This window comes from Rosa rugosa, chromosome 5, assembly GCF_958449725.1.
Source record: "Rosa rugosa chromosome 5, drRosRugo1.1, whole genome shotgun sequence".
Classification (NCBI taxonomy): Eukaryota; Viridiplantae; Streptophyta; class Magnoliopsida; order Rosales; family Rosaceae; genus Rosa; species Rosa rugosa.
Window position 1 is genome coordinate 5,313,215 of NC_084824.1, and position 10,726 is coordinate 5,323,940.

The following is a 10,726-nucleotide window of genomic DNA, read 5'->3' on the forward strand; positions in this document are numbered from 1 at the left end:
GAATGTGTGCCTCTTATTCTCTCATGTCCATTGCCTTTATGATTTATCAATACATATTTGCTGCCCACGTCAACACACTCATAACTTCAGTGTTGAATAAGGATAAAAAAAAAAAAAAACAATACAGTGTTTATTCTCATCACATCAATTTCAAAAGAGTACAAACAAATTACAATTGACATATATGAAAAGGAGATTATCCAGTCAAAACATGAAATCTCTATTTGTTAATTTCGATGAGATTTTCTGGATATGGTTGTTGAAAAAAAGACATCCTGATGCAGAGACACAAGAATAATATCAATATCACTTCCTCTCATAATAAGAATCTGAAACAGAATAGTAGAACATTAATCGCAGGCTTTCCCTGTTTAGCGTATTCACAATCGCATCTGCACCATTGGGACTACAAGTGACTGGCACAGTATCAACTATGTACCTGATAACGTCATCACCTTCAAATTTATGTATTGAATATGTGCCAGTGATGATCTGTTTGAAGATTTTCCTTTACCTTCTCAAGCTTTTTCAGAATTTCCAAGAAAGAAGGTCTTTGGTTCATGTCAGCAGACCAGCATTGCTCTATTAACCTGTAAAAGTTTCAATGGAAACAAATAAATATAAACCTGTTCAAGGTTCAGTATGTATATTAAAGCACAAGGTCTTTTCGATTTTGATCAGCAACCAACTCATGTTTATATAAAGGGTGTCGGGAAATTGTACAGGAGATCCAGAATGCTTCAGTCTAAGAGAAATATATCAAGATTGGCTTACTCTTTCAGTTCAGGGGTGTGTCCTTTTCCATGAAACATTGGCCTGTGTCCTTCTGCCACAAATTTGGCTGCATCATAAGGCTCATAATTTGAAAGTGGTGGATCTCCTTCGAGCATCTGCTTAAAAGTTGAGAGTGACGCTATCAGATAGAATATAACATTTCACATCACTTTTTTTTTTTTTTTTTGAAAGGCGAATCTGATTTTTACATCTTGCACTAAGCAACATTACCTCATACAGTATCATTGCAAAAGAGAACACATCAACCTTCTTATCATATCGCCGGTGCTTAAAAACTTCGGGAGCCATATATCGGTCTTTACATTTGTTCCAATGCAAAAACAGAAGAAAATTCTATTAGTCACAATGATTTTAAGTTATTCAACAGTAACTTTTTAAAGGAAACTTACAACTTCCAGTTTCGCCAGTCATTTTGTACACATCATGAGAATTTTGAACCTTGATGAGCTTGCTTAGTCCAAAATCTCCAACTTTGAGATGGTCTGCACTGGAATTGACTAAAAGAACATTCCTGAGATAAAGGAACACATTTCAGAAGTTAAAATATATACATAATCCAGAGTTTCTTTCAACCTGTGAAGACAAATTCTGGGGCTGTTGTATATTTGCAGTTATTACTACTACTTAACGATAACATCATATGCCACGAAATTCTAGCATCTATAATCAACTCACCTTGGTTTTAGGTCACGATGAATTATAACATTTGGCTCATTGTGAAGATAAGCCATCCCTCTGTCCACAAAAGATTTAGAAACTGAGATTACCACCAGTACTAAATTTATAAATTCATTAAGTTTATTCTGTAAATATAGTTTTGGCCAATGCTTGTCCTAAATATTAGATCATCTTCACTTCTCTCATGCTCTTTTTCTAAATATACCAATACTGCAGCATAATTTAAGAAAACTAAGCTAATAAGTAATAACGATCCGCATATTTCGGAGAAGATTAGCAAAAACTAAGGGCCTGACTACCTAACAACAAAGAATGAAAGACAAAGTATAATAAAAGCATGTCCACATCACCAATCACATATTCAAAGTCTTTATGATCAGATTCAACAATTTTGAAAAATTTACTTTATATGCATTCAAATCCCCCACAATCATAAGTATGACACTCTTTTTTGTTTCAAGCAACACACATATATGAATTATGGGAGAAAAATTGGAAAAAGCAAACGTAATCCAAAACAAATGCTAGAGTAAACTAACACTCTGAACTTTCTGAACAGCAAGTGATCTAATCATTGCTATGGTGACAAATTAAACTTTTAGAAGAACTAACTCTATGCAACTGAAATTCTGAAAGGGATTCATACCCTGATCTCTCTTTTAAAGCTATTTAAGGTGTCTTAAACTATAAGGCAATAAGTTAACTAAAGTTTCATTAAAGTACCTTGCAATGTCCAAGGCAAAGCTGACAGCTGTTGTAGGACTAAGTGAACCCTTTTCCTTAAGGTACTGATGAAGATCTCCCTATAACAGCACAAAATAATCAAGCATCAGTGATTTTGGATGGCACCTTTCAAAAACAACTTCAAAAACTTTAATAAAAAGTACAAAGTGCCAAACATAGATAGAACATGCAAAAGCATACCCCTCTTAAATACTCCGTAATTAACATAAGAGGCTTCTTCTCTGTGACAGCTCCAAGAAATTGGACTATATTAGGGTGGCGAAGCTTCACTAGCAAATTTACTTCATGCCGGAAGTCCTGACTGTATTAGGAAAGAAAAGAAACAGTCAGAAATTTACAAATTTTAAATATAATGGAAAAGTGGGGGTAAAGTAAAGAAGCAATGCTGATTGTGATTTCAATATCAATCAGTTATTCATTTTATTGAGGACAAGCCTTCCCAAAAAACTAGATATAGAGGAAAGATGTGCTATCATTATAGGAAAGAATGCTGAAATAAATTGTTTCGAGAACCCACTCTCCGTGAATCAAAAACTAAATTTCATTCATGTGCCAATCAAAACAAATCCATAAATTAAAGTAAACAGCAACAAAGAAGCTTTCACTTGCAAGAGCAACTAAGCTGCAAAAAGAAATAGGAAATAAAGTGGAACTTACATCACTAATCTATCACCAGAAAGAGATGGAAGAATGCGTTTGACAGCTACTGGTGTTCCACGCCAATGTGCTTTTAAAATCTCACCAAACGAGCCCTACAAGAATCACACATCAGGGTGAGCCGGTGAGGCCATATCTTGCAGAATGCAGGTAGATCAAGAACCAGATGACAACTACTTTATCTCGAAAACAAAGCACAAGTCCAATAAATTATGGCACGTAAGAGCAAGAAACTACAGCGAAAAAATAGGGTCCGACTTTGGGGCCCAAAGGAACTGTCATCTACCACAGAGATCAACCTCAAATGCAGACTACATTACGAATGCGTGTGAAGTGGGAAATAATCGACTGACAAGTGACAACTATCTGTAGCACGTGAGAGTTTAACCACAGATTATAGTGGATGTAAAATAGACACACAGCATATCGAAAAGGATCCAGAGTAAATAGAACTACATTACAAACTGAATTGAAAGTTTGCACAGCACAATCTTCATTCAAAATTCAGACCTTCCCGATGGTAACTGATCCGGAGAAGTCAAGCTCAGCAGGCTCAATTTCCCAATCACACTTGTTTGGCAGAGGAGGCGCCACCGGCTTCGGTTCGAAATGGCTCCCATTTTGGCCCTGCACCATCATCAACAACATTCAGAAAACCAAATAACACCACAAACTCCAGTCAATAAATAATTAAACAGCTCTGAAACTCAAAACTCACATAAGACAAGCCACCATAAGATTTCAACAGCTCAATCATGGTGTGCTTCTTAGCTCCTTCGGCATCAGCTAGAGGCTGCCATCAGATTTCACCACAAACTATATATCAACAAGATCACAGCTACAATTTGCAATGCATTTCAACGAATTAAACAGTAAAAAAAAAAATATTACAGTGTTCTTCCAACGATCCTGGGCGTTGACATCGGCGCCGTACTCGATGAGGCATTTGGCGACGTCGATCCAGCCGTGGAGGGAGGCGACGTGGAGCGGAGTGCGGTTGTCGTAGTCTCTGGCGTGAACGAGGGCGCGATCCTCCTCGAGAAGCTTGCGGACTGCGACGGCGTCGTTGTGGTGAGCGTGCCAGAGTATGAGGGAGGTGCGGCTCACTCTCGCCTTCTCCTTCTGCTTGTCCTTGTCGGCCGTCGCCGCGCACGGCTTAGCTCCCGACGAGTCGGAGGAGGAGCTCATCAGTGAAGACCGGATCGGATAAATGGAATTGGGGGGGGGGGGGGATCGGGCTCTGAAAGCCAACTGGAATTATTGAATTTACTTTTGGCTTGGACCTTATTTTATTTCTTTCAGAGCAGAGTGGGGGCGACTTTTGGAGTCGGTTGGTTCCGTTAACCAGTTATTTTACTTATTTGAGAACTTTAAGATCGGAGGGCAAATTTACTTATTTATTTTTGGCAAGATTGGAGAGCAAGTTTTTGTGGGAGGGAAGGACTGAAAGGGAAATTTACCTAATGCTTGAATAGGGGTGTGATGAACATTTGAAAAAAGAGTTTTCAAAGGAACCTCATTCCTTTCTCACTTTGATATATCTTTTGCATCGTGCTTCATGAGAATCTAGATAAGATGCTATATACACTTTAGTATTTTTTATTGATTAATCAGTGTTTTGCCACTAAAATGGTGTACTTTAAGCTCAGGAGATATACTCAAAAAATGATGGAAATGACACACAAAATCTCAAGAGATTTGAATGTGTTTATTCTTTCTCAATCCTATGTGATTGGTACTAAGATATGACGACTATTAAATACACAGTTGAGTTTTGCAAAATAGAGAGGACGGTCATTTTGCCGACCTGAAATTTGATTTTTGTAATGAAAAAAATTACCATTTGTTGTGTATGAACTTGATATGCATGTAAGCGTTTGTAGTTGGTCCAAACGACTATATTTCTAATTCCATCAGCTAGGGTGAATGAGCATATTCACCCCGTTGTCGATTAACATATTTTTACTTAATAAATTTATAATCTAACGGTTTATATCTTAAATTATCCTTTAAAGATCATCTCTGTAGAACATCAATCGAATCGGAAATCGTTTAATTATCTAATTGAATCAAACAAATGGATGGTTCTAACAACATTTACTACTACTATGATGAACCGTCCATGTATTTCATAGAAATGAATAACTAAAAGGTCTTCAATTTGATTGATTTTTTACAGAGCTAATCTTTATATTACGTTATACAACATGAATGGTTGTATTAGAAAATTATAAAGTTATTATGCGTTAATCGCAAGAGATGGTGAATATGCTCATTCACCCTAGGGGTGAACCTAAGAATTGTTCGGCCGGGAAATTGGGTGGTACTGCTTTATTTGCTACTATTGATTGTTCTGGGCTGGAGTCATTGAATTATTACGGCCGCCATATACGAAATATAGGTGGGCAACTTGTTTGCATATGGAAATTTCTTAAAATAAATAAAACCGTTTCAATTTGGATACTTGGACAGTTGGACCTAAGCAGTGGCCGCCAAACTAAGAAAACAGAAGTATATGGTATGCCAAGGCTGCACAAGAAAAATAACCTCTTTCTCAGACTACATAAACGAGCTCAAGAGACTGAATATAAGTAAGAGATTATATTGATCATAGTAACATGAGGTTATATTGATCATAGTGAGATGAGGAAATGAATAGCGGAGAACCCCGAAATTTACAAATGAATATATAATACAGATTCAGGGCAAGTGTAGTTGTATAGAAGCAGGAGTACTGTTAAACCTGTACTAGTTTGAAGCAGCGAGTTGTACGTTTATTATACGAAGTGAGCCTAATTTAGTCTTGTTGGTCTTCAAGGGAGCGCTTCCTGGCCCTAAGGTTGAGCTCCAAGCTCTGAGGCAACGGAGGCTTTCTTCCGCGACGAAACAGAACCGCTAGACCTCTCATTTTCTGGCACAGAGCAAATACCTATAACATTTCAAACACAAGAAACAATTACCAAATGTTTACACTTAAATTAAGTATACATCGAAGCCATTGCTCTGTTCCTTACTGATGAGGCCTCTATTTCTGCAACACCTTCACAACCTTGGCCGCCTCCTTGCAACAAATCACAGTACTTCACTGCTTCATTTGCATCCTCGAAAACCTACAACCCCCCATTTACATTCCTGATCAGATAACTCATAGGTATTGAAAACATTATCTAAAACCAGTATGTAACTATGTATGTGGAAATCATGAGAAGCTTACAAGCACGCCATCCCTAATATCCTCAACAAGCATCTGGAACTTGTTACCATTTCTGGGCTGTTTAGCTTGGTTCCACTTTCCTCCTTTGGAAAACAATTGCCCAAGCTCCCTTTCAACTTCACTGTCATCAAATTACCAACAATCTATAACCCAATCACAAAGAAAACAGACAGAAATGAATAGAATGAGCGCACCAAAGCGAGAGGAGAGAAGAACAGACCTGACATTTCTTCGTGTTTTCATTGTGCACAGCTGGTTCTCCCTCTGAGTTAATACATATACAGGCTTGGAAGTTTCTCTCCAAGGATTAGCCTCCAACACTAAACAAAAGGGCAAGCAGAAAATTATGAACAAATCCGACAAATTAATTATCTCCATGCAAGCTCATGATCATTTAGTCTAGCGGCGTAAGTACCTAAACTCAAGCTTATATTATCATTTAGTCTTGCGGCATAAGTAGGTGGAACTCAAATTACTGTCGATTGTTCTATGATTTAAATAAAAAATAAAAAAAATTGTTATTATTATTATTATTATACCATGCAACACGTCAATCACAAATTTGCAATCAGATACAAAACTATATATTCAATTTCAACCAAACTTCATCAAGAAAGAATTTCGAATTCCGTACCATCATAGCTGCTGCTATCGAAGGTCTGCTGGAGGTGCCGCCGCATATCGTAAGCGCGTGAGGACACGCGCTTCACAAACTCATCGGAAGTAGAAGGAATACTGCCGTCGAGGTGAAGGGCCCTCTCCACCTGCTCACTTTCGTCGTCGGAATCCTCTTCCTCCTGATTTGCCCCAGCTCCTCCTCCGCCGCCGCCGGCCGACCTGCAGGAAGCTTCTCTGAGACCGAACCGCCTTCTGGAGAGATCGGGAGAGCGCGGCACTCGGAAAACAGAGTACAGGCAGAGGTTGCGGTTGCGTAGGCTGACCGGAGAGAAACTCATCCGGCGGCGCCGCGGACGGAGAGGGTTGGCGGTCGGAGGGAGGATTATGGAGGGCGAAACCGATGAGAGGGAATCCATATGGTTTATAATTATTTGGGTTGTGAATTACAGATTAATGGTATTAGGGTTTGGGAATTCGAATTCCAGTCCAGATTAATAGGGAGCGTGGAAGAAATGGAACTCTGAGAACTTTTCTGGGTGGTAGTTAGAAGGTAGGAGAAGAAAGGCAAAAACCAAACCTTGTGGAATCTGAACTGAATCAGATGATATTTTCTCTGTGAAGCTCAACTCTTGTGGGTCCGGTTGAATTGGGTCGCGTCTAATAAGTGTCTAACTAATCCGTCCCACGATTTTATTTGAATTATTGTATTTTTCTCTAATTAAATTTTGGGAAAATTGCACAAGTGGTTCTTAGTTTAGACTCAAGCTTCAATTTGGTCCTCAAATCAACGTAATATACATTTAGGTCCTAGTATTTTATACACTCCACTATTCATCATTTCAAGGATCTTTAACACTCCCACATTAGACCACTGTTCATCTTGGTGAGGAGTGAAGAGTGTGTTAAAAAATAAGTGTGAATCTCGCTCACTCCCCAATGAGTTTTGAATGTTATTATTAGTCTAGATTTTAGTTATAAGAGCTTGAAATTTTTGTTAGTAGCTGTAGGTAGTGTCGTAGTGGGCATATGACAACTTGATCACGTTGGCCTCCATTTTTTTTTTTTTTTTTTTGAAAAATATCATGTCGATATATTAATATTACTCAGGCCAGAAAGGACCATTACATATCCTCCCTCTACCATCTCTGGGCAGATAAAGAGTTTGTGGTAAAACCACAGCGATACATAGATTAGGTCCGATCATTTGACGGTACCCATGCTCACTTATTCAAGAAAGCCTATAAACTATGTTACAAAGACAAGTAAATAGGCTAGGTAAATAAAACCTAAATGAGACTCAGCCCTAGAAGGCTGACCCATTCCTCATGAGGCCCAAGATAAGGCCCAAAGACCTCATCCCAGTCCCAAAAAGAGTAAGCAAGCCCAAAAGGCCCAGCCAATCTCGGCGCCGTGCAACCTTCTAGCAGCTCCGTGCCTCGGACTCCAGTGCCACCTGACGCTGCGACGACCACCAAGTGCAACCACAGAGACAGTTGCACCATCAGGACATCCCCGCCCAAGTCAGTGAACATCGAATCTGATCGGAACCAGATTGACGAGAAAGGCTGGATGAGGAGTTTGATCAGCCAAATCAACAGCACCAGCGCCGATAGTGTTAAAACCATCCACCAGAGCAGGAGCCATCCACCACTGTGCACCACCGCAATCGAGAGCCCCACTCCATCTCTGCATGCTTCACCGCCGGCAGCGCCCAAGCGGAGCATCTCACCTCGCCTTGACGTCCCTGGCCAGGACGAAGTAGATCGATCCACAGTCCCCATTAAAACCAGGGCTTCAGCAGCAAATTGGGATTGAGAGAGGCCTAGCCTTGGCCTCGTGGAGGAGACAGTAGCCGTCATGCTCAATGAGTCCGATGACAAAGAGATCGGAATAGGTTGCCATCGATGATGGAGGAGAGGCCAAGGGCGCAATCCTAGTAGACTTCCAATGCGATCGCCCATATCCCAACACCCCGCGCCAGATCTGATCGAGATCATCTTGACAAGGAGTGCCTCGATTTGGGGTTGATCGATCTTGTTCCGTCCTTCGTCGGAGAAGACTAGGTTCCCCAGATTAGGTAAAGCAATAGGCAGAGGGCAATCAGGTTGCTCTGCACTTCCATGGTGTTGAGTCGGAACCCGCACCATCATATTCCATCCTTTGTTGCTGTGTAATGGCCAGAGCCATGGCTGGCTTAGAGATCGGCTGTTGGTGGCCGGAGGTAGATAGCCTAGCCTCGGTGGGCTAGGGTTGAGGAAGAGCGGCGCTGCTCTCATAGGGTTTTTTTTTTCACGTTGGCCTCCATTTGTTATAGAATCATTTCATTGTATCCGATGATAACAATATGAATAATTGTAAAATGTGTGTGGCTGAAATACATTAAAGGGGAAATGATCATTTACCTAATTTTAACTTAAAAATTGCCCACTTACCCAAACACTCTAAGAGATTGCCCACTTACCCAAACACTCTAAGAGATTGTTTCCCTATTACCCAATTAAGTATTTTTTTATTCTTTTTTGTTTATTTTTGGGACAATTTTGCCCTCTCATTCTTTGTCACTTAGAGAGAGAAGTGATAGGAGACCTTGCCGGACTCCGGTGACCAGTGGCCGGCCGTGGACTCCGGCGATCGGTGACCGGAATCCCGAATCCGGCTACCGGGACCGGTGACCGGATTCCGGCGTATGATTTTATTACCCCCCAATAATACCCAGTAATCATGTTGTTGCCCCCCAATAAACATATTATTGCTCCTCAATAACAAGTTTATTGGGGATCAATAATTAGTGCAAAATGAAGATGTTTTGAATTTGAAAGCTTTCGGAGGTTTATCCAAATAAATAATTTCATTATTGGATTATTGCCCCCAATAATCTTATTATTGCCCTAATAAACATTTTATTGCCCCCAGTAATTTTTTTATTTGTTGTGTTTCGGGTTTTCACGGAGGCGGTGAAAACAGACCGACACCTCCATCAATTGTTGCCAACACCTCCATCCTGGAACACTTCAGATTTCAGAGAGATAGAAAAAGAAGAAGACTATCTCATTCTAAAAAAAAAAAAAAAAACCCAGAAATTTGCTCTGGGCACCAAATCGGAGCAAGCTTCAGCAACCCCCCCCCCCGGTCGAGACTTTTTCTCAACCAATCCTTCCAATTGCCACCTCCTCCTCGTCGGTGACTGCCAAGGCCGCATCGCCCTCCTCCTCAACCTCCACCACAAGTCCCCGTCCTCTGGTTCGACGCCGACACCACCAACAACTCCAGCCTCGCCGTCCAGGCTCGATCCGAATCCTACCTCCTCGGCGCCCGGTCTGCGGCGGCGGCGAGGTGAACTTCGCTGATGTTAGATTAAGGTTTCGAGGAAGGAGAGGCTCCAGTAAGGCTTTCATGAAGACGTTGCTGCTCTGTGACGACGGGCATCGGCATTTGTCCCTTCGAAACTCCACTCTTCGACATGCTGCAGCGTCATCAGAGCTTCAGGTCTCTGAACGACTCGCTCCGACGAGGATTGGAATTTGAGGAACCGGACGTGGTGTTTGCAGAGAGAGAGCGATCTGAAATCGGGGGGGGGGGGGGGGGGGGAGAGAGAGAGAGAGAGAGATGATTGTAATTTAATAATTAAAATGAGGTTAAAACTGTCAATAGTTGTTAGATTGGGTAAATAATATTAAAAAACTTTTAGTGGAGTAAGTGGACAATTTTTAGCCTAAAATCGGGTAAGTGGTCACGGCCTCTAAATTAAATTAATCAAATTAGTGAATATATAGCCGATGGAATTAGAAATATTGTATGAAGTGAAATACCTTTCTGGTGTAAAGTTGCTATAAGATGGTGAAATGAAATTATTATTAAAAGTTAATGAAAATCATACGATAAACAACAAATATAATGTATCTTTTCTCTTTGGACTGATCGTATGGGAGGTTCTAATCGATTACTAGGCTCTAATGATCTTTCTCTATATTCATCATGTTTCTGTGGGCTAGTTTATTTTATGTCTTCAGCTGTGGGTTG

General features: G+C 40.5%; 2 protein-coding genes across 4 annotated transcripts; both read right to left on the reverse strand.

The window, feature by feature from the left end:
• Positions 1–75: 75 nt before the first annotated feature.
• Positions 76–4,117, reverse strand: LOC133709250 (serine/threonine-protein kinase VIK). 3 transcript variants are annotated; one of them, XM_062134931.1, is made up of 12 exons: positions 3,766–4,117; positions 3,593–3,667; positions 3,385–3,501; positions 2,875–2,969; positions 2,398–2,518; positions 2,197–2,276; positions 1,471–1,530; positions 1,185–1,306; positions 1,006–1,091; positions 775–890; positions 515–590; positions 76–275 (listed from the first exon to the last, which is right to left on the reverse strand). In XM_062134931.1, exons 1-12 carry the CDS (start codon positions 4,060–4,062, stop codon positions 228–230), a joined length of 1,293 nt encoding a protein of 430 aa, XP_061990915.1. In that variant the 5' UTR covers positions 4,063–4,117; the 3' UTR covers positions 76–227. The 3 variants fall into 3 exon arrangements, with proteins under 3 accessions (XP_061990915.1, XP_061990916.1, XP_061990914.1); XM_062134932.1 differs by having other exon boundaries at positions 76–439; positions 3,766–4,116; XM_062134930.1 differs by having other exon boundaries at positions 76–590; positions 3,766–4,115.
• Positions 4,118–5,456: 1,339 nt separating this feature from the next.
• LOC133709251 (uncharacterized) lies at positions 5,457–7,348 on the reverse strand. Its single transcript, XM_062134933.1, has 5 exons — positions 6,723–7,348; positions 6,309–6,408; positions 6,089–6,209; positions 5,889–5,984; positions 5,457–5,803 (listed from the first exon to the last, which is right to left on the reverse strand). The coding sequence occupies exons 1-5, from the start codon at positions 7,120–7,122 to the stop codon at positions 5,672–5,674; spliced, it is 849 nt and encodes a 282-aa protein (XP_061990917.1). The 5' UTR covers positions 7,123–7,348; the 3' UTR covers positions 5,457–5,671.
• Between the last annotated feature and the right edge of the window lie 3,378 nt (positions 7,349–10,726).

Coding starts and splice junctions, on each gene's coding strand:
- LOC133709250 (XM_062134930.1), bottom strand. CDS start 4,062: ATGAGCTCCTCCTCCGACTCGTCGGGAGCTAAGCCGTGCGCGGCGACG. Junction 891..1,005: donor TTGCAATGATACTGTATGAG/GTAATGTTGCTT, acceptor ACTTTTAAGCAG/ATGCTCGAAGGAGATCCACC. Junction 591..774: donor CACACCCCTGAACTGAAAGA/GTAAGCCAATCT, acceptor AAACTTTTACAG/GTTAATAGAGCAATGCTGGT.
- LOC133709251 (XM_062134933.1), bottom strand. CDS start 7,122: ATGGATTCCCTCTCATCGGTTTCGCCCTCCATAATCCTCCCTCCGACC. Junction 6,210..6,308: donor AAAACACGAAGAAATGTCAG/GTCTGTTCTTCT, acceptor ATTTGATGACAG/TGAAGTTGAAAGGGAGCTTG. Junction 5,985..6,088: donor ATATTAGGGATGGCGTGCTT/GTAAGCTTCTCA, acceptor GGGGGGTTGTAG/GTTTTCGAGGATGCAAATGA.